The 23,659-nt window shown below is 38.2% G+C and overlaps 1 protein-coding gene across 1 annotated transcript in view; it reads left to right on the forward strand.

Annotated features, from left to right (window-relative positions):
* REV3L (REV3 like, DNA directed polymerase zeta catalytic subunit) overlaps nucleotides 1–23,659 on the forward strand; it is a 71,866-nt gene that overhangs the window by 44,311 nt on the left and 3,896 nt on the right. The window contains exons 15-29 of the mRNA XM_060753177.2: nucleotides 152–234; nucleotides 1,198–1,323; nucleotides 2,326–2,524; nucleotides 5,042–5,153; nucleotides 6,017–6,132; nucleotides 9,349–9,467; nucleotides 10,530–10,648; nucleotides 13,661–13,802; nucleotides 16,459–16,703; nucleotides 17,257–17,365; nucleotides 18,708–18,914; nucleotides 20,024–20,133; nucleotides 21,755–21,869; nucleotides 22,305–22,442; nucleotides 22,727–22,917. Of these exons, the coding sequence (XP_060609160.2) occupies nucleotides 152–234; nucleotides 1,198–1,323; nucleotides 2,326–2,524; nucleotides 5,042–5,153; nucleotides 6,017–6,132; nucleotides 9,349–9,467; nucleotides 10,530–10,648; nucleotides 13,661–13,802; nucleotides 16,459–16,703; nucleotides 17,257–17,365; nucleotides 18,708–18,914; nucleotides 20,024–20,133; nucleotides 21,755–21,869; nucleotides 22,305–22,442; nucleotides 22,727–22,917 (2,131 nt within the window). The remainder of the gene's footprint in view (nucleotides 1–151; nucleotides 235–1,197; nucleotides 1,324–2,325; nucleotides 2,525–5,041; nucleotides 5,154–6,016; nucleotides 6,133–9,348; nucleotides 9,468–10,529; nucleotides 10,649–13,660; nucleotides 13,803–16,458; nucleotides 16,704–17,256; nucleotides 17,366–18,707; nucleotides 18,915–20,023; nucleotides 20,134–21,754; nucleotides 21,870–22,304; nucleotides 22,443–22,726; nucleotides 22,918–23,659) is intronic.

The following is a 23,659-nucleotide window of genomic DNA, read 5'->3' on the forward strand; positions in this document are numbered from 1 at the left end:
AGGAACTCAACTGGGAACTTTTCTCCTGCAACACATGTTCACTTCCAATTAAATATAATATTCTTCTAATGCAAAAGCATTTTGGAATTTTTTGTGCATTTTCATTTTATGTGCACGCTCATTACAGTCACCTCTCCCTTCTCAACCACAGGACCAAGCATCCAGAAACTGAATTGCAGAAGAGGAAATAATGCTAATGCTCTTCGAAAAGTGCTTTTAACAACTCAAGTTAAGGTACAGTAGAGGGATAATCATTGTATTTTTCAAATTTGAGTCTGTTTTAGTTACTTTCCCCAGGTTTATTTTATTAAGATAACAAAATGTTTGAGAGAGAGAAGAGGAGAGGGAGAAAGCTAGCAGGGTGTAGTGATTTGAGTGTTGGACTAGGACTGCGGGAGGCAAATCTCTGCTTGGTCACAGAAACCCACAGGGTAACTTTGGGCAAGTCACACCTTCAGCCTTCAAGGAGATCAATGACCTTTGAATACCTCTTGACTAGAAAATCCTATATCAGGCCTCTTCAACCCGTGCCCCTCCAGCTGTTTGTGCCTCCAACTCCGCTTGTCCCGTGTTGACGGATACTTTTCAATTTGTGCAGCTTGAGAATGTGGACAAGATTCTTGGAGAAGTGATTGTCACTACAAACAGTACTAGACCCTTGCTAATTTAACAGGCCATAGAGGGGCTAGCAGAGTAGGTAAAGGGAAGTGATTCATGTCTCTTTGCAACAAGGCAGGATCCCAGTAAGAAAGCTGTAGTAAGGCCATTTCGGAATAAACTTTCCAGGATCTTGCTCTATACTATTAACTACTGTATAAGCCAGTCTCCCAACCTTAAATCTTTGGACAAGGTACTAGCTCATTTGGCAGCTTCTGAACTCCAGAGCTTCCTGGATGAGACAAATTGTCTAGCTCCATTTCACTCTGGTTTCAGACCAGATTATGGGACACAGACAGCATTTTGGTCATTTGGGGGCAAAAAAATTACCCTAAAAACAGCTGGGAAAATTGAAAAACGAGTGGGCTTTGAGGAGGATTGTAGTGAGGATTGTAGACTGTAATTTCTTTACCTTGGCATCAGGAGTTGTTTTTTTTCTTGTTGACAAAGAATTATAGATATCTGAACAATGTAGCATATTTTCCCTGTTGTTAGACATAAGACTTGAGGTTACAAAAATGTTTTTATATATTTTTACAGAATCAATTCACTGCTCAAACTACCCCAAAGAAAGAGACCTCTCAGATTGAAGGGCCATCTTTAAACAACTCATATGGTTTTAAAATAAGTATGCAAAATCTCCAGGAAGCAAAGAGTTTACATGAGGTAAAAGCATTCTTTGAAAATATTTTAACTACTTCTATGCTTTATCTTTCTCAGATCAGATTTGAATTAAAAGCTTTAGCAGGAAGAAACTGCTAATTTATTTGATGCACTTATTAACCGCCATTCTCAGCCCATAAGGGCGACTAATAAGCCCAAGGGGTTGTTCATGGCCACAATGGCAACCTACCAAAGTAATCCTTCTTATGACCTGCAGTGTCTCACTAATTCTGTATCTCCAAACTATTACAATATATTATATAATGGACCTTTATTGTCTGTTGGTTCCAAGATACCAAAACCCATGGATAAGCCACTCATATTTTATATGGTGTGTCTTATATAAGAAGACAAGATCAAGGTTCACCTTTTGGATGTTTAAAAATATTTTCAAGCCATTGATGGTAGAATCTGTGGATATGCAGAGCCAACTGTTTATACATTTTTCATTCATCTAGCAGTGTTTTTGTTTATTTAAATTAGTGACTAATATCCAGTGGGTAGTAGTCACTGCAGGCACAGCTTGTGCAAATGCAAGCTGAAGAAAGACAGTCCGCCCCACTTCTTTCAGTCTCCTACATGCCCTAAATATCCTAACCTGAAATCCATGTTAAAAGCTCATTGTATGTGTGTGTGTGCGTGCATGTGTGCATGTGTCAGGAAAGGGGCATAAGATCATTATTAAATAAACTGTAAAAGAAATGAATGGTTTTCCAGCTCTCCTTCCACTAGCTGGTTAAGACAGTCTTTTGGTTCTTGTTGCTGTGTGCTGGCGTGTGTATTAATTGAGTGCTACATTATCCTCATTTGTTGTGCTTCAAAGACTTCTTAAATTGTGGTAGTTTAGTGCTGTTTTTTAAATATGAGAACAGGTTTTAATGGTGTTAATATTGAGGAGAGGGCAGAATATTAAATGGATGTTATTGTATTCTACATTGCTTTCACTTTACTAGTTCAAATGCTTACTAGTTCAAAGGAGATAACACTGTATATTTTCCTGTGTAGGTTCAACACCTTACTCTTCTCAGTCTAGAGTTGCATGCTCGAACAAGAAGGGACTTGGAGGCAGATCCTGAATTTGATCCTATCTGTGCTTTATTCTACTACATCTCATCTGATACATCATTGCCAGATACTAACAAAACGGAAATCACTGGTGCTATAGTGATTGATAAAGACAGAACAAGAACAATCTCAGCCCAAGGTTCTTATTTTATTTTTGTTTTCTTAAGCAATTCTTTAGCATTTTGATTTTAATGTATTCAAGTAAATAATAAACAATACAATGAAATGTTATTTTTAAGGTGTTTTAATAAGAGTTTAAGTTCATATCATCTCATTGTAGACTTATGGGAAGTATAATAGTGGTTTCCAACTTATATCTTCATGTGAATATTTGCAAGGACTATAATACATAAGCATGAACTCAATATAGATTGAGTTAATATTTAATACTTTTTGACATGCTACTGCAGATATCCTGAAGATATAATGAGGAAAGAAAAATTCTGATGGCAGTCCTCAAAACTCTTGTTGTGTTTTTCTCCTGTGGCTCTATTCAATAGCTACAACTTTGTAATCTGTCAAAACTGGTTTATGTAGACATAGAAAGTTATTTGTGTTGAATGTTGCATAAGGGTTGTTATGTGGTTTTTCTCTGATCTTTGTAGGGTCTAAACAGGGCCCTTATTGTATTGTACCTTTTTGGCTTTGTTTAGACCAGTGATACTCAACCTGTGGCTCTAGAGCCGGATGCTCTTGAGGCCCTACAGGCGGCTCTCGCAGTGTAGGCATCTGATCGGCGCTCCACTCTATCAGGCAGCGCGGGGAGCACTGACCCAAGGACCAGCAGTCTGGGAGTCACTGAAGTACCTCCTCCTCCCATAGGAGGAAAGCGAAGGAGCTGCTGGGATCCCCCCCACAGGTAAGAATAGAAACCGCCTCAAACCCAGCAGCCATGGGGGAAAGGATGGGGAAACTTCCCTCTTTTTCCCAGCAGCCAATAGGAAATGATGGTCTTGGTGGAGAAAGAATGGGGTGTCATATAGTGTTTAAATATGTGATGTTTTGTTGTGGCACAGCATCATCACAAATTACTGTAACACCTTGATATGAATGTTGAGATGCTGGTACTTGATGTTCTGCTCTGCAACAACATGGTGAAGTGGCTCTCCAGCTGTTAAAGGTTGAGTACCACTGGTTTAGGCTAGTAGAAAATACCTACAACTTAAGATTTGATCTTGACAGTAAAATGTTAACGTCTAATTAAACAACTTGGTTACTTGTCATTAACAGCCTGAAAATATTTAAGAAATTTAATAGTACAGCAAAACTTACACCTTTTGTCCACTGTTATTTCTAGCTACAAAGAGATATTATTTCTTCCCTTCTTTCATTACTGTATATATTGATAGCAGTTTTCTTTTTAAAAATTCACGTAGTAGGTTGGACTTTATGGAGGCTGCCTTGATAAATCCTGAAAGAGGATGTCTGATTAGACTGTAAATTAACTTCATGGTTTAAACATTTTCTTTTTAAAAAATTAAAGGTGTGCTAACATTTAATGTTGCAGAGTTCTTTTATTAGTGTTCATTATTGGATCTATTGCTTTATTTGATGTAGTACTGAATAACAGTCTAGTTCCTATCATGTATATTGATAAGCTCTAGAAACACCTTGGCTGCTTATTATCAAAGTCATGATCAAATGAAGAGAAATTGTTGTAGATGGGAAAGATTTCATGCATTGTGTTGACTAAACTTTGATATTTAAGGATTTTGTTCTATTTCATTTGTGTGCAGCTTAAAATAATTTATTTGCAACTGATAAATTGGGTAATGTTTGTGCCAACAGTTGTTTGGATGATCAGTAGATTGCTTTTTATATATTAGCTTAGGCCACAACAGTATACTGATTACAATGAATAACTAGTCTGAGGGAGAATTTAGATGGAGAGCAATCATGTCCTTTTTTTCGTATCAGGAGTGACTTGAGAAACTGCAAGTCATTTCTGGTGTGAGAAGTGTCTGGTAATAATAATATAAAAATAAAACTTTATTTATATTCTGCCCTATTTCCCCTGGGGGACTTGGTGGATTCCCACAAACAAAAAGGCAGACATTCAATGCCACAGTAACAGTAAATACAAATATAATAACCCAAAATAACTCCACATAAAGAGCAACTTAACCAAGATCTCATGGTCAGGGAAACCTATATGAACTTAATGCTCTTTACATGGAGCCAGTAGGATTTGTACTCTTTATTTCTGACGATGCACTTTATGTAGCACTACTCTGGTAAGCTTCTTTAAAGATACCTAGTCTTGTTGTGCCTTTAAAAGGACTTCTATTATTCCTTTGATGAAATAGAGGACTGCAGGAAAAACGTTTTGACTGCAAATTGCAAAAGGTATAAATGGCTTAAGAACCACATTTTAAAATCAGGTTATATTATTGATATATAGTGAAGCCAATTGTTTCTTCCAAGATAGAGAAATAATGCTTGTAAAATTTTCTAAACTATTTGAAGGCAACATAAGTAGAATGGACTAACATTCTCTGTCATGTATTAAGCTATATCTATTTTTCAAATATGAAACTGCCATAAATTATTTTATTTTCTATGAGCAGAAGAAATGAAGAGAGGCACTTGTTTTCTTTTTGTTTTTGTGAAATGAAATAAATTGTAGGAAAATATTTTTTAAAATTTGCTTTTTCAGGTAACAGAGAACATGCCCCTTTACTTACAAGATCTGGTATCTCAGGATTGGAAGTTACATATACTACTGATGAAAGAGCACTTTTCCAGGAGATAGTGAATATTGTTAAACGGTAGGACATGTATATTTTGTTTTCCCCCTATATTTTTTGTATATGTTTTTATTGTGGTATATAAGAAAACAACAACATACAATCTTCAAAATTCAACACTCAAGAAACAAGTATTATTTCCCCTGTCCCGCCACCTCCCCATTCCCACCTATGAACCACCACCACCCATGACTTCAGACACTACACCAAATAGAACTAGTATCTAACAAAAATCTGTCCTTATCCCGACACTAATTAATCCCTTATTTGACTATTTCAAAATCTATTTTTGTCTTCTTTTTTAAATACCCAAAGGCCAGTCTCCATTTTCTAGCAGATTCGTCTTTCTTTCCTGCCTTATGCCATTAGGGGCTGCAGATGCGCAGCGGGTTAAACCCTAAGCTGCAGAACCTGCTGATTGGAAGGTCCGTGGTTCAAATCTGCGGGACAGGGTGAACTCTCATTGTTAGCTCCAGCTTCTGCCAGCCTAGCAGTTCAGAAACATGCAAATGTGAATAGATCAATAGATACCGCTCCGACAGGAAGATAATGGCGCTCCATGCAGTCATGCCGGCCACATAATCTTGGAGGCATCTATGGACAACGCTGGCTCTTCAGCTTAGAAATGGAGATAAGCACAGCACCCCAGAGTCGGACACAATTAGACTTAATGTCAAGGGGAAACCTTTACTTTTACCCATTAGAGTATACCTCTGTTCTCTATACCTTTTTTCCCCAAGCAGATTGTGTTTTTTTAATCAATGTGTTTCTATATTTATAGGAATGAAGTTCACATTTATCAGAGCTTGCTAGATTTAAGTTCAGTATTTATATTGACATCTAAAGCATTTAGTTCTATGAAAACTATATGTATTCTTTTTTAGGTATGATCCAGATATTTTATTAGGCTATGAAGTCCAAATGCATTCTTGGGGTTACCTCTTACAAAGAGCTGCTGCCCTAGATGTTGATTTGTGCCAGATGATCTCTCGCATTCCAGGTATGTTTGTGATTCTAAGATCCTTACTTACTGTGGAAACTGTTGAGTAAAAGTCATCTATCTTCTTATCCGTGCACTATTCTTGAAATCATTGTCTCTTTGTGTGTGTCCTGTCTTCTGTTTCTAGCACTAGCAAACTGATGAAAACTACATTCTTGTTTTGACATTTCCTGCCTTATGTTAATGATTATTTATCCTGTATGTGTTGGACTAAATAAAGTAGGTACATTAAAAAGAAATACAGTCGGCTCTCAATATTCACGGGGTTAAGGATGCAGGACCCTGCAAAAGTAAAAAATAAATAAATACTGCAAATACTGCTAGCACACACACCCCTCAGTATACATTACAGACTCATGCCCCAGCAGGGTGCTCCAAGATGAATTTATGAATTTAAAGCCTTCCTTCTCATTCCCCACATCCCCACTTATTGCTTCACCTTTTTCCCACTCACAGTTTCTCTCACCATTTTCTGTCCTGCCCACCCCATACTCCTGTTTTCTGTTTACCACAACAAGCCTCAGACTGAATTTAAGGTGGTGATGGTGAGCTGAAGGAATGAGTGGAAAAGACACAAATCAGCAAAGGAAGGACTTTAAATTCAGGCAAAAGCTTGTGGCATCCCGCGATTAAATGTGGGGAAGGGAAATACTGAGGAAGGGGGTTAAAATCTGGCCGTTGGTTTGATGGGAAGTTAGGGAGGGGAGCAATGGCAGAAGGAGTTTAAAAATGGAGGAGATAGGGAAGGAAGCGAGGAACTGGTGCTTTTGGTAGCAAGGTGCAGCAGCAGAAAGATTTAGGAAAGGATATTGAGCAAATTAAGTAATAATAATAATAATTTTATTTTATACCCCGCCACCATCTCCCCGCAGGGAGTCCGGGCAGTTTACATGGGGATGAAGTCTAACATAAAATAACATTTACCAGCTAAATCACTGTTAAAAACATAGTAACATATAATATAACATAAACAATCTAATTAAAACAATTTAAACATCACAGTATTAAAACATTGTAAAAGTGTTTCAAACCAACCTCAACAATCAGTAACCAGGAATATGGTGGGCAAGAAACCCATGAATGTTCGAATCCATGGATGGGCATATTTGAGCATATTAAAAACTGCTTGTACTGTATAAATATTAAAGAGACATGCTTGATATATTATCCACAGAACAAAAATCTGAAGAGGTATTAATGAAAATGGGCCAGTTTATTTAGATCAGGCCTGCACAACTTACTGCCTATTGGCCGGATGCAGAGTGGGTCTCAAGGGAACGGTGCAAGCCTGGCAAAGGAATGAAGGGGCTGAGATTCCCCTTCTCTAATTGGCCCTTTCACTGCCTGCCTACCTGGACAGGCAGGCAGGGAAGAAGGGAAAAGGAGTGGCGGCGCAGAAGTTTTTTTAAAAAAATGTTGTCCCTTTAAAATTGCCAAGTTGTGCAGGCCTGGTTTAGATGAAGCCAAATAGACTCCCATTGTTAACCTAGAACAGAGGCGTGGGAGTTAGAAAACCACTAACAAAATTGAGAAACAGTTCATTGGAGATGAATATATGTATTTGTTATACACCCACTTTGAGATAGACAAAAACGTATGTTTAGCTCCCTTAGTCTGCTTTCATCCTTTCACATTTTAACCTACTCCCCTTTTTAAGTGATTCCCTATGCACAGTTTGGGTAGCTCGCATTACTATTACCATCATTACACTCATTTTGTTTTCAGTAGTCATTCTGGGATATGTTCAATTCTTTCATTATTTTGGAATGTTCTCTTGAAACAGATTGTTTTAATTTAATTTTTATATTAATGTTTGTAATAAAGTGGAATGTGGATGTGGCTCCAGAAAATTCGCAGTTCCATAAGATACTTGGAACATTACACATTTTTAAAATGTTGCATTATTATTTTTTATTGAAAAAAAAAACACTTTTAAAACACCAATAGAAGTAATGGATGTTTCTGGTTCTTTTAACACATAATAATAATAATAATAATAATAATAATAATAATAATATATTTCTAACCCGCACTCTCCACATTAATTGTCAAATACAATCACAAAAACACAACACTCCAAAAATAAGAACAACTGAATAATAGATTAAAATGTGTATAAAAATAGACCCCATGAGGAAGATGGGAGATCAGACCTCATAAAGTGCATAAACAGTAAATACTGTTATATTTTAAATGTTATGTTTATATGTTAAGTTTTATATGAGATATAAAATATAAGATTTAAATATGAAAGTAGGTCTCAGGATGTGCATACGCTTAATAAGGACATCGGTTGGGTCGGAGAGGGATAACATTGCTCATCAACCTCTTCATAAGCTATGGAGCATAAATACATTTTTAATTATTTTTTTAAAGGAGGGGAGGGAAGGAGCTGTTCTAAGTTCAAAAGGGAGGGAGTTCCAAAGAGAAGGAGCGGCCATGGAGGAGGCACTCTCTTGTGCCCACCAAACGCACTTGGGATGGGGGTGGGACCTAGAGGAGAGCCCCTTCCAATGATTGCAGCAGCCAGGTTGGTTTTTATAGACAGGGATACAGGCTCTTAGGTAGTCTGTCCCCGAACAGTTTAGGGCTTTGTTAGATAATAACCAGCACTTTGTATTTAGCCTGGAAGCAGACCAGCAACCAATGGAGCTTCTGTAATAAGGGAGTAGTCTGCTTATGGATTATGGCTTATGGTTGCCACAAATAGAATAAGCAATGGGCTTGGGGGAATATACGTGAAAAAGAGTGAAAACACCAGGCTAAATTATTATTATTATTATGTGTTAAAAGTGGTTTTCTAACTCACTTAAGATCACCAGGAGCCCGTGGCGCAGTGGGTTAAACCGCTGTGGGTTAAACTGCTGAACTTGCTGATCAAAAGGTCGCAAGTTCAAATTTGGGGAACGGCATGAGCTCCCGCTGTTAGCCTCAACTTCTGCCAACCTAGCAGTTTGAAAACATGCAAATGTGAGTAGATCAATAGGTACCACTCCAATGGGAAGATAACAGCCCTCCATGCAGACATGCCGGCCACATGACCTTGGAGATGTCTATAGACAACACCGGCTCTTCGGCTTAGAAATGGAGATGAGCACCAACCCCCAGAGTCAGACACGACTGGACTTAATGTCAGGGGAAAATCTTTACCTTTTATGTAAGATCATATTGCTTGGGATTTTATAGTAATTTAAACACTATCTTCTAATGTTTTAGATGATAAGAAAGAGAACAGATTTGCTTCAGAACAAGATGAATATGGGTCTGATGCAATGAGCGAAATAAATATTGTTGGGCGAGTCGTACTAAATATATGGAGAATTATGAGGCATGAGGTAAAGTCTGGCTAAACTATATATTGAAGATTGGACGTGACTTGTTTTTAATAAAATTCAAATGTAGTATTGACTGCACCATTTCTTTTTTTCAACTTCAACATCAATAACATATTTAAAAATAGACTACTTCCCAATATTGTTCCGAATAAAATAACGATTGTTTTTGTACAGTTTTCCAGATTTGTGTTTCCGTTTCCCCTTGTAAAATTCAGATGTTTTTATTGGTATAAGAAATATGTCATGAATCTACTGTTTTTCTGATCATAAATTTATGGAGGTTCGTGGAAGCAAATTTCTCCCCTTTCTTCTAGTTGCAAGGTGACTCTGAAGATTGGGCAGTGGTTTCTTCTTTGAGTGGGAACCAAAATGCATTCCATTTAACCATTTTATTTATTTATTTATTTATTTATTTGCATTTTATTCGCGAAAAATCTAACCCACATTTTGCATACTAGCAAAATTGTTATTTCAGTTCTAGAAATACATTATTAGACAATTCTACGTCCTGCCGGTTTGAATATTTACTCTTTCCTTTTAGAATTTAGCTGCATTTATGTAATGCCAAATTTAAAATCCCCTTGTTCATTGTGATGTAAACAGCCATGGTCCAGATTCATTGGCATCAGAGGTGGTGTAGTGACTCTGTCAAACGGCATTCTGGCCTGTGAAGGCTACAGAACTAATATCAATTTGTTTAGTGTTTCAGGCTATGACTAAATGGGAGAGCCCCCCTCTTTCATACCAGTGTTTGATATGCCTGTCACCTTCCTAATAGGGCAAGGATAGGCCATCATAGCGATCTACATTGTGGTGCGCATGATGTTGATTTATACTGCAGAGTGAGGTGTGTGCTCAGTTGTTATTTTAGTCAGCAGCCTTGCTGTCGTAGATTTGAATCCTTGCACCATGATTTATGATAAGATGTAATCAATAAACATTGTACCTATTTTAACTATGTGTATTTTTTGGTATGATTTTTGACCTCTCTCTCTATACTGTTACAGATTTTGTAGTCAGGTTATATAAAGGTGTGGTAACACAAGTCTTCTGTTGTTTTAGGTGGCTCTAACTAACTATACCTTTGAAAATGTGGGCTTCCACATACTCCATCAACGGTTTCCACTGTTTACCCCTCGTGTTCTGTCTGATTGGTTTGATAACAAAGCAGACATTTATAGGTAACAGCTTTTTCTTATGCATATTTAAAATGTTGCTTGGTACAAAATATAGTGTTTTGTATATATTTATTTTTTTATTTTTTTATTTATTTATTTCTTGCATTTATTGACCGCCACTCTCAGCCCTAGGGCGACTCGTGGCGGTGAACAACAACAAAGAAAGGCAGTGTACAATAAATCACAACAATACAAACCAGACAAGTACAACATAACATATACTTATGCTAAAAATCCGCTTCGTCAAGTCCTGGGGTCATAGCCGAATTCGTAGTCCTAGTCCATTCCAGTGTCGTTCCAAGAAACACTCAGTTGAAGGCCTGCTCGAAGAGCCATGTTTTCAGGCCCCTACGAAAGGCCATCAAGGAAGGCGCCTAATCTGTACTCAGGACAAGGAACTACTGTTAGGACACAATACTGAGAAACTAAATTATTTCTAATTTGCAAAGGAGTCAGGCAAGGCTCGTTTGATCATTTTATCTGTTTAACTTTGTATTGCTAGCATATGATATGTAAAACAGGATTCGACTCCGAGAAGGAGGTGTGAAAAGGGGTAGGAAGGAACATCAACAATTTAAAATATGGAGATCACACCATTCTACAGACAGAAAATAGCAAAGACTTGCAAGAATGACTAAAGAAAGTCAAGGAAGGATAAAGTGCAAAGGCAGGTTTACAGTTGGATAGCTAGATCGGTTTATTAATTAGTCCACTGCCCATATCAACAACAAAAGACAAAAAGAAAAATATACAGATAAATAGACACTAATCACTATGCTAAAACTCCTGTAATAGTTAACTAAAATAAATTAAAACACGATAAAACTTGATTATTAAATAATAAATTTGGTAAAATGGGATTAAATGACAAGATGAAAGCAGGTGGAATAGAGTGACGAGTGTAAAAGAGTTCACAGTGGAACAGGTTTACAGTTGAACGTTAAGAAAACAAAAACAATGATCACAGACGACTTACATAATTTTAAAATAGATGTTGAAGACATGGAAATATATTTCCATGTCTAGGGCTGAACCTTTCATCAGAATGAACACTGCCATCGAAGTGAAATGAGTGAAAGCTTCTCAACTCCTCACAGCAGAATATTCCACAGCAGGCTGGAAGAGCAGGAACAAATTGACTACAAGGCACTCTGCACTGCATTTATTCTCATAATACTCGGCTATAATATTGTGCATGGTTTAGTATTATTGTTGTCACAGTGAGTTCAGTAGAAAGTAGTCCTGCTATTTTGGCAATAAACTGTTTACTTCTAAATTTTTTTCTTTTTTTTTCTTTTTTTTCTTTTTTTTTTTTTTTTTGCATTCATAGCTCATTGTGCATTCAGTATGTGGAGTAGTAAGTTACTCTGTTTAGAAACTTAGAAAACAATTTGCAAAACGATGTATGAATTGTCAAAGATTTTCATGGCCAGAATCACTGGGGCATTGTGTGGTTTCCAGGTTGTATGGCCATGTTCTAGCAGCATTTTCTCCTGCCATTTCACCTGCATCTGTGGCTGGCATCTTCAGAGGATCTCTACCTTTTAAACATTTCGTGAAATTGGGAATGATCCCTGAAGATGTCAGCCACAGGTATAGGCGAAACCACACAATACCCTATGTATGAATTACATGCCTCTGTATATATCATGAAGCAAATTTAGTACCTTATTTACTTGAATCTAATGCTCACCTTTTTGGATTAAACGACCATGCCAAAATTAGGGTGCACATGAGATTTACATAATACATTAATCTTAGTGCTGAGCCAAAGAAAAAGAGGAAGATGCTTCAGGAGCTGCACCTGGAGCTTCTCTTAGAGAGATGTCATCTTTTAAATTAACTGCTACATTTCAGTGCTATAGGAGCCTAGTATTTGTAATATGGTGAAGCATGAGCATTCTTTGGCAAGGAAGACTCAAGACCTTACAGCCCCATGAGTCCATAGCAAGGCAGTTAAAGTGGAGTCATTCTTCAGCATAGATGCACCCCAAGGTTTTCTTTTCCATTGCTTGAAAGCTTTGGTGTTCTCACACTTTTGTTTTTACAGAAGAAATGTCCACAGATTTGGGGCAAATTTCAAAATGAGCATTTTTTTGCTGCTGAACATTACATTTGGCAGCAAACACTTTTTTTGGTTTCAGGGTTTTGAAAATTGAGGCACGCATTAGATTTGAGTAAATACAGTATATGCATCTACAGATTATTTCTCTTTGACTTAACCAATTGCAACAATATATACAGAAAAGATCTATCTGTAAAGATTATCTCAGGGGCACTTTGAAAGGATGAACCTTCAGTACTTAACTTGGCTTTCAGCAGGAGCATGGCACTATATAATGTCCCTGTAGCTAGCCGTCTTTTCTCTTTCATGTGTTTGATGCTGAGACTGATTCTGTATCTCCGCTTGGCAGAGAATTTATGACCACTGTTTCTGCACCGATTGTGACCCTTATATGCCGTTACCAGGCACGTTTTAAATTACTCTGGAAGCTCCTCAGGGACAAAAAAAAAAGATGGATTATACGTATATAAAATAGAGATTTGTAGATATGGTGTTTCCAATCAATATTTTAATTTCCATGCATATTAACATGCTCAATATTAGCTTTAAAAGTCTGATCACAGAAGTTTCCCATGATTTCTAGCAACTTCATTATGCCTAAAGAAAATTCATGTAAAGAAAAGAATCTCCAAAGTAATTCATATTAGAACCAGATGATGTAAATCAGTGGTTCTCAACCTGGGGTCCCCAGATGTTTTTAGCCTTCAACACCCAGAAATCCTAACAGCTGGTGAATTGGCTGGGATTTCTGGAAGTTGTAGGCCAAAAACATCTGGGGACCCCAGGTTGAGAACCACTGATGTAAATAGACCTGAAACATTCTTACATCTATTTAACTAAAGAGCCATATATTTTTGTTTCAGAAAGTGACATTATATAAATCCTAACCATTTTTGTTCTTTATCTTGTTGAAAACATCACGTTGATATGTTTTTGTTTTGTTTTTAAAGGTGGAAAATGGTTGATTATTACACTAGTCGTGTTCACGGGAATATCCAGTTGTTAGAACAGTTGGATTTGATTGGAAGGACAAGTGAAATGGCAAGGCTATTTGGAATTCAGTTCTTGCATGTTTTAACAAGGGGATCACAGGTAAGCTTTCTGTAACATTTTTTATAAAACCATGTACAGGAAGTCATGTTTTATATTGTTTTGGCAGTGAATGCAGTAATTATGTCTCAAATGACCTCAAATTATCAGTGCTATAGGAGCCTAGTATTTGTAATATGGACACAGATTCGAAGTGGCAACCCTTGTGAAATGTCATCAAATCTCACTCTAGGTTTGTCCTGTTTCTCTAAGAAGGATTGAAAATTTACAGGCAGATCAAAACAGAAAATACTGTCTCCCTCCAAATCAATTTTGGTATACTTGGTATTTCTCTCTCTCTCTCTCTCTCTCTCTCTCTCTCTCTCTCTTATTCGTATTTGTTCCTTGGCAGCTACTAACCTAGATGCACTCTACTTTTCAGCCGAGAACTACTCATCTGGAATCTAACTTTCGTAATAGGAAAGTTCTCTCCATTCATTTCTGCCTTTTGAAGCCAAGGCTCATTCCATAATGCTCTTGGTCAGTGGGTACACTCTAGTTGCCACATGTTTTTGAAGATGAAGATTTCTTCATTAAAGAAGTGTAGTACTAGGGATGATTTTAGCTGTTTGTCGATATTCATGAGCAGTTGACAAGTGAGGAAAGGCCCCCATGAACTAAGAAGACAGACAGGGAGTGACTCTAGGCTTCATGCTATTTCTTCCAGATTTTGAGTCTGAAAACTCAGTGCAAACAAGGTATCAATTGTCACAACTCTTGCTGCTCATTAGGGTGGTAGTAGCCAGTGCACAATTATTCCAGAACAGTTTTAACAAGTTTTGTTTTTCATAGAATCAAAGAGTTGGAGGAGACCTCATGGGCCATCCAGTCCAACCCCCTGCCAAGAAGCAGGAATATTGCATTCAAATCACCCCTGACAAATGGCCATCCAGCCTCTGCTTAAAAGCTTCCAAAGAAGGAGCCTCCACCACACTCCGGGGCAGAGAGTTCCACTGCTGAACGGCTCTCACAGTCAGGAAGTTCTTCCTCATGTTCAGATGGAATCTCCTCTCTTGTAGTTTGAAGCCATTGTTCCGCGTCCTAGTCTCCAAGGAAGCAGAAAACAAGCTTGCTCCCTCCTCCCTGTGGCTTCCTCTCACATATTTATACATGGCTATCATATCTCCTCTCAGCCTTCTCTTCTTCAGGCTAAACATGCCCAGTTCCCTAAGCCGCTCCTCATAGGGCTTGTTCTCCAGACCCTTGATCATTTTAGTCGCCCTCCTCTGGACACATTCCAGCTTGTCAATATCTCTCTTAAATTGTGGTGTCCAGAATTGGACACAATATTCCAGATGTGGTCTAACCAAAGCAGAATAGAGGGGTAGCATTACTTCCTTAGTTCTAGACACTATGCTCCTATTGATACAGGCCAAAATCCCATTGGCTTTTTTTGCCCCCACATCACATTGTTGGCTCATGTTTAACTTGTTGTCCATGAGGACTCCAAGATCTTTTTCACACGTACTGCTCTCGAGCCAGGCGTCCCCCATTCTGTATCTTTGCATTTCATTTTTTCTGCCAAAGTGGAGTATCTTGCATTTGTCCCTGTTGAACTTCATTTTGTTAGTTTTGGCCCATCTCTCTAATCTGTCAAGATCGTTTTGAATTCTGCTCCTGTCCTCTGGACTATTGGCTATCCCTCCCAATTTGGTGTCGTCTGCAAACTTGATGATCCTGCCTTCTAGCCCTTCATCTAAGTCATTAATAAAGATGTTGAACAGGACCGGGCCCAGGACGGAACCCTGCGGCACTCCGCTCGTCACTTCTTTCCAAGATGAAGAGGAAGCATTAGTGAGCACTCTCTGTGTTCGTCCACTTAACCAATTACAGATCCACCTCACCGTAGTTTTGCCTAGCCCACATTGGACTAGTTTCCTTGCCAGAAGGTCATGGGGGACCTTGTCGAAGGCCTTACTGAAATCCAGGTACGCTATATCCACGGCATTCCCCGCATCTACCCAGCTTGTAGCTCTATCGAAGAAAGAGATCAGATTAGTCTGGCATGACTTGTTTTTGATAAATCCATGTTGACTATTAGCGATGACTGCATTTGTTTCTAAGTGTTTGCAGACCGCTTCCTTAACAATCTTTTCCAGAATCTTGCCCGGTATCGACGTGAGGCTGACCGGACGGTAGTTGTTTGGGTCATCCTTTTTTCCCTTCTTGAAGATTGGGACCACATTGGCCCTCCTCCAATCTGCTGGAACTTCTCCCGTTCTCCAAGAACTCTCAAAGATGGTTGCCAATGGTTCCGAAATGACTTCCGCTAGTTCCTTCAATACTCTGGGGTGTAGTTGATCTGGCCCTGGGGACTTGAACTCATTAAGAGCGGCCAGGTATTCCTGGACGACTTCTTTCCCAATTAGGGGTTGGATGTCCTCCAATCCCTCATCCACTCCATCTTGCTGAGGTTGAAGACTCTCTTTCTGTGAGAAGACCGAGGCAAAGAAGGCATTAAGTAGTTCTGCCTTTTCCCTATCCCCTGTCAGCATTGCCCCATCTTCTCCTCGAAGAGGTCCTATCGCCTCCTTGTTTTTCCTTTTTCTACTGACATAAGAATAGACGCCCTTTTTATTGTTTTTAATGTCCCTGGCAAGTCTAAGCTCGTTTTTTGCTTTAGATATGATGTGATCAGTGACTTCTTTTTCTTTTGTAGTACCGTGTGGAGTCAATGATGTTACGTATTGCTAAACCCATGAATTATATTGCGGTGACACCCAGCGTCCAGCAGCGAGCGCAGCAGAAGGCCCCTCAGTGCATCCCTCTAATAATGGAGCCAGAATCCCGTTTTTACAGTAATGCTGTCCTTGTACTAGATTTCCAGTCTCTATATCCATCTATAGTGATAGCATACAACTACTGCTTTTCCACATGTTTGGGACACGTTGAGAACCTGGGGAAGTAAGTATAAACTATTTAAATTGCCAGAAATGTTCCTGTTTATAAATAGCTTGAAAGGAATAAATCTGCCCACTATTTGCTAATTTACAAGATTACCATAGCTGATTATTGCAATCCCTTCAGGATTTTTGACTGCAGACAGAGAATTTAAAAACAGCATGTCTCAATTGAATACAAGTATAGAAATGCATCTGAAGGAACTTATATCACACGTTGAGTCAGTGTATGTATGGGAAGATGTGCAAATGCACAGTGAAATAGCCAAGGTTGAAGATCTGGGCTAAAAGCTGAGCTTGTAATTTCTTCAGAGTGATCAGAGGTAACTACATAATGAGATGGATTTCTCTCGTGGAGGCATTTCATTATGTTTCTCAGTAAGCAGAAGCTTTTCATATATTGAATCGTGAAGTGTTACATTTTTTGTATCGCTAAATACTCAGATAACCTGAGTCTACGTAGTTGTACAAAAACTGCAAAGAATATTGTAAACATGAAAATATTAGTTTGTCTGCATTGTTGCTGGTAGTTCATTTCCCTTTCCCTTATTTTCTAGATACGATGAATTTAAATTTGGCTGCACATCACTGAGAGTGCCTCCTGATTTACTGTACCAGCTTCGCCATGATATCACAGTATCACCCAGTGGAATTGCTTTTGTTAAGGCATGTTTTATTCATTATAAGAGGGGACATGCTGGATTAGACCACAGGTCTTTTTAGTCCAGACTTCTGTTCTCATAGTGCCAGCTGAATGCCTATGGAAACTAACAAATAGAACATGAACACAATATCAATCTCCTGTTTATGAGCAATAGAGCGAGCATGCTGCCTCTGATACTGTTGGCAATGCTGAGGCATACTCTACACATTTGTTTTGTAAGCCACACAAGTTGGTCCCCCTCCTTTTTATGACAATGAATTAAGTAGTTAAGTTTATGAAGATGTACATCATTTTTGTCTCTCTTGAATCTCTCACCCTTCAATTTCCTTAAGGGGGTGAGACGGAGTTCTTCCTTTTTCTGCAGGATGTGTAATGTCATAAAGGTAAAGGTAAAGGTTTCCCCTTGTCATTAAGTCTAGTCGTGTCCAACTCAAGCAATGTGATCTTAGGTGAAAGATTTTCCCCTGACATTAAGTCCAGTTGTGTCTGACTCTGGGGGTTGGTGCTCATCTCTATTTTTAAGGCAAAGAGCCAGCGTTTTCCGTAGACGCCTCCAAGGTCATGTGACTGGCATGACTGCATGGAGCACCATTACCTTCCCGCCAGAGCATTATTACCTATTGATCTAATCACATTTGCATGTTTTCTAACTGCTAAACTGCTAGGTTGGCAGAAGCTGGGGCTAACAGCAGGAGCTAATCCCGCTCCCCGTATTCGAACCGCCAACTCACTGCACCACCGGGGGCTCCAATATCCAATATCATATAATTTTATCATATCTTTCCAAGCTCAAAATCTTCATATGTTTTAACTATTTGCTGTGGAACCACCCCAGTCACTTCATCAGATTTTCTCCCTTTTCTGCATTTTTCTATAATCCCTTTTAAGATAGATTGACTGGAGTTTTATTGCAGTATTCCCAAATGAAGTTGAATCTGAATTTTTTTCTGAAAGTTGGACTGCTGTATTGACACGTGTTTTAAAATATTAAGCATATATAATAAAGCAGATGAGAACGTTTCAATTTAACCTAAAAACTTTCTTGAGAAAGTTTTACAGTGATAACTTGAGGGGGGGGATTACAATTGATTTTCAGTAAGGACTCTGATTCCAATCCATACATATAGTACAGATATTTTAATAATTATGTGACATGTCATAATAAATTCAAACTAGGTCTGAGCCAAAATTGAGAATAAGAAAAATTAAAAGTTAAAGCTTAACATGTAAGTTAATATTTTAAATTAACTTAAAATACCTTGAACACTAATTCTTGATATTAAAAACATCTCATTGATATCAAGCCCTAGCTTTAATGTTACGAACCCTTTTTGTTTTATGTAGCCCACAGTAAGAAAGGGCGTTTTGCCAAAAATGCTGGAAGAAATTCTGAAGACTAGAATAATGGTGAAGCAGTCAATGAAATCCTATAAGCATGACAAAGGCATCAGCCGAATGCTTGATGCTCGCCAGCTTGGCCTCAAACTTATAGCAAACGTCACATTTGGCTATACATCTGCTAATTTTTCTGGAAGGATGCCATGCATAGAGGTGAGTGGTGCAAATTACATTTTAAGATTGTAGAAGGATATGGGAATAGGAAAAGTATTTAAAGGACACTATTATTTGCCATAAGCAAATGTTGATTATTTGAGGTGAGGTATTATTCAGAACAGTGTATGATATGAAGCAAGAAAATGGAGAACTGGTGGAGATCAGTCAAGACACCCTTTTAGAATAAAATGCCAACCCTCTATTCCACCTTAGTCAGACCACACCTGGAATAATGTGTGCAATTCTGGGCAGATGCTGAAGGGAGATGTTGGCAAGCTGGAATGTGTCCAGAGGAGGATGACTAAAATGATCAAAGGTCTGGAGAACAAGCCCTATGAAGAGCGGCTTAAAGAGCTGGGCATGTTTAGCCAGCAGAAGAGAAAGCTGGGAGGAGACATGATGGTCATGTATAAATATGTGAGGGAAGTCATAGGGAGGAGGGAGCAAGCTTGTTTTCTGCTGCGCTGGAGACTAGGACACGGAACAATGGCTTCAAACTACAGGAAAGGAGATTCCACCTGAACATTAGAAAGAACTTCCTGACTATGAGAGCTGTTCAGTAGTGGAACCCTCTGCCCCGGACTGTGTCGGAGGCTTTTTCTTTGGAGGCCTTTAAGCAGAAACTGGATGGCCATCTGTCAGGGGTGCTTTGAATATGATTTTCCTGCTTCTTGCCAGAAAACGACCACCGCTGCACAGCCCCCAGTGCTATGTGTGCAGTTCAATCCATTGTATACTGTGTTGTGGCCTTTATTTAGATACTTCCGAACAATTAAAAATATTATTTTCATGAGTTTGAATTGTTGAATGCAATTAACCTAAAACATTACTTTGGATATGACCAGAGAATTAAATGCAGACAGCAGATTTTTATTTTATTTTTTAAGAATTGCCCTTTTGTATATTTTCAGAAATTGCTTTTTAAAATCCTCTTGAATTTCTAATGGAAATTGGTGGGAGGTGTGACAGGGAACAAAAATCTTTCCGCAGTTCCATAGTGGCGTGAACATTATAAAAAGTGATACATGCATGATCAATTGAAAAAAATAAAATACAGAACGAAGGGCTCTGGTTAAGAATTACATTTAGTATCTTTTTATCTTTAGGTTGGTGATAGCATTGTGCACAAAGCCAGAGAGACTTTGGAACGAGCAATAAAACTGGTGAATGATACAAAAAAATGGGGAGCACAGGTTGTATATGGGGACACAGACAGGTAATGAAAACTATTCTTTTGCTTGAGAGATTTGCAAATCAATTATGTATTTATTTTGTATTCTTTTACTGCTAATGAACATTCTCTTAATTCATTGTGTGAATATTTGAATGATTATGAAGCAGGGAAGAAGTGGGTCAGGTGCTTTAGCAACAAAGATTTCATTGCAGGAAGAGTTGTCAGGAGGTGAGAGAGTAAGGACACACAATCCCCTTTCTCTCTCCCTCTCTTTCTCTTGACTGTGTGGTGTCAGTGAAGTACAGGCCTTGAGGGTGGATTTATTCACTGGAAGAAACATTTTGTTAGCAATGAAATACTGCATGTAAATCAAGTGGTAACATCAAGATACAGAATTGTTTGACAGGAGACTGGAAAGCAGGTGTCTTCCTTCACCAGCTGCAAAAGATCAAACCGAAAAGGGATATTGTAAAGATGGAGATGCAACGTTTATTAGAGATAGGAGGAGTAAAGGAGGTCCCGATGCATCAAAGGTTCACTTGGATTTTTTGGGGGTTTTTTTTCTGTTTCAAAAAGCATTATCCTTTTTGAATCCCAGGTATCTCAGTGTCTTTGTAAGATACATGAAGTTCAAAATGAAACTAATTGATGAAACTGTTAATTTATTTATTTATTTACTCATTTGTTTTATTTTTATCCCACTTTTCTCCCCATGGGGACTCAAGGTGACTAACAATCCCACACTTTGGTCACAATTTAAAACAAAGTGAATACAAAAAAAAAGAAAGAAATAACACAGTGTGGGTTTAGATTAAGATACAATTAAAATATAATGAATACACTTAAAATAGCATTTAAATCTCAAAATTGCTGTTGACATAGAGGGGTAGAGGAAGTGGCAAGCTGGTGAGAGGCCCTCTTTCCATTTTGACTTATTAGACTGGGGCCTCAAGTAAGAAAGAGCAGGCTGTATCTGATGGGCTTTCTCCCCTCCACCACTTTTTGTGTGTGTCAGGAGCTACTTGAGAAACCACAAGTTGCTTCTGGTGTGAGAGAACTGGCCGTCTGAAAGGACGATGTCCAGGGGACACCCGGATGTTTTGCCATCCTGTGGGAGGCTTCTCTCATGTGCCCGCATGAGAAGCTGGAGCTGACAGATGGGAACTCACCCCACTCCCCGGATTCAAACCACTGACCTTTCAGTCAGTAGTCCTGCCGCACAAGGGTTTATCCCATTGTGCCACCAGGGGCTTCTCCCTCCAACAATGCAATTGCCTTATCCTTACCTGCCATATGTTATTTAAGCCTGAGGGCAGAGAACTATCAAATTAATCATTTGTTAGCCCCTTTGGGTATAAATACTCTAAAATTTAAAATAAATCTATCAGTGGATCAGGCATGGTTGATATAAGCTGAAACATTAAAACTCTCCTGCCTGCTACATTCACCTTCGTGCCCATGAGCACCACAAAATTAAAATTATGGGTTTTTTTTTTAAAAAAATGGGTAGTACAGCACCTCCAAAATAAGCTTTATAATTACTATTGGATCAACAGTCTATTTTGAATCAGACGTTTGTGACTATAACTCTGTGTGTGTATATAAAATCAGTATGTCATGGATTTTGTTTTAAATAACATCTTTTTTCATTTCCTTATCTCAGCATGTTTGTACTACTGAAAGGAGCTACCAAGGAACAATCTTTTAAGATTGGTCAAGAAATTGCAGAAGCTGTAACAGCAACAAACCCTAAACCAGTGAAACTGAAGTTTGAAAAGGTAAGAGAAAAATTGATACTTTTATACATTTATTTATTTTTCATTGACTTCTAGCAAAAAAAGGAACTCAAAACTGTTAAGAGCAGAATTACAATTTAAATATAAGAAAAAGTTTGAAGGACAACTAATAGGCAGTAATAATAGGAATAAAGGAAAAGCAGAGGTCAACCACATAAAACTTGATTACTACTCAGATTTAATGCCAAGTGCCATCTAATTCAAGAAGCAGTTGTATTTTTGCAAGGAACTAAAAACTGTTAAGAACAGAATTACAATTTAAGCACAAAAAGGATTACTTCCTGTCTTGGGAGAATCAAATTATAAGCATTGCCTAAAGATACCTTTGGATATATTAGAACTAGAACAACTTATGAAAAGAGTAGAAAAGAAAAAAACATTCAAAACACAGTTTTCCAATGCTTTTTTACATAACAGGTCTATTTACCTTGTATTCTACAAACCAAGAAGAGGTATGTTGGTTACATGTATGAAACTCTGGACCAGAAAGACCCGGTGTTTGATGCAAAAGGCATAGAAACTGTTAGACGAGATTCATGCCCTGCTGTTTCAAAGGTAAAACTGCACCAAAATTTGTTTTATTAAAAATTATATAGTAGGCAAATCAGTTGTAAGGTTGTGAATTGCTTTTTGGAAGCTGAAGGGCAAAGAATAGCAGGATTAAAAATGAAGTATTATTAGTATTTCAAATTATTTTACCTTTTGGAGGGTGATGAACAATAAGGAGCTCTTAAAAATGTTTATATCCAGAAAGCAATTTTTATGACAATGAGAACATCAGTGTTATCTCCATAAATGCCAGCAATGAGGAATTCTTGAAAATATGTTATACTTTCCAGATACTTGAACGTTCTATCAAGCTGCTGTTTGAAACACGTGACATAAGTCATATCAAGCAGTATGTGCAAAATCAGTGCATGAAGTTATTGGAAGGCAAAGCCAGCATGCAGGACTTCATATTTGCAAAAGAGTACAGAGGACTTTCTGCGTACAGACCTGGAGCCTGTGTACCAGCTCTAGAAATCACAAGGTAATGAAGATACATCATCAGAATGAAGGATTTAATTTGATACTATCACAATTTTGCAAATGCAGCAATTAAGACTCCTTCCGCATAAGTAGGCACAAGGGGCATTGTCAGAGCATTGATTCTGTCAGAAGCAAATTGGGACAGAAATGTTTGCTTTTTGATTCACTGTGGCTGCAAAGAGATCCATACCTTTTTTTCTAAAGCAGTCCACAAGTAACTGGAGCATTTCCTTTCAAATCTCACTCTGCTTGGTCAGTATTGTTGAAACTCAGCCACATCCTGCACAAGCTTACAGTCTTCATCAAGGACTTCGATAGGCAGATGAGTTAGTTGGCAAGAAAAAGCCCTTCCCCCATTGCCATCTCTGCCTTCCTGTCACTCTGTGCTCGCCTCCTATCACTTTTCTTTTTAGACTGATAGATTTCAAGGACACACCTCTTTTTCTGAGCACATGGCAAGCTCCCGAGTCCTCCATTTTGTTCTTTTGTTCTTCTCCCGTGAACATGGAGAAAGACATCTGCTATTAGACAGACAGACAGACAGACCCTGCTAAGTTTTCTATCTGATTATATATTTTTTTTGAATAAAGTGTTTTATAACTTTTAAGCTTAATTCTGCTCCTGAATTACTTAAGCTCAATCGCTCTACTGCTGCCAATAGAAGTTTCTGATCTGCTGGAACTGCTGCTGCTACCACTGTTGTTGCTGCTTTATCATTTTAAATGCCCCCTCCCCCTTTTTTT

Source organism: Anolis sagrei, chromosome 1 (assembly GCF_037176765.1).
Source record: "Anolis sagrei isolate rAnoSag1 chromosome 1, rAnoSag1.mat, whole genome shotgun sequence".
In the NCBI taxonomy this organism is placed as follows: Eukaryota; Metazoa; Chordata; class Lepidosauria; order Squamata; family Dactyloidae; genus Anolis; species Anolis sagrei.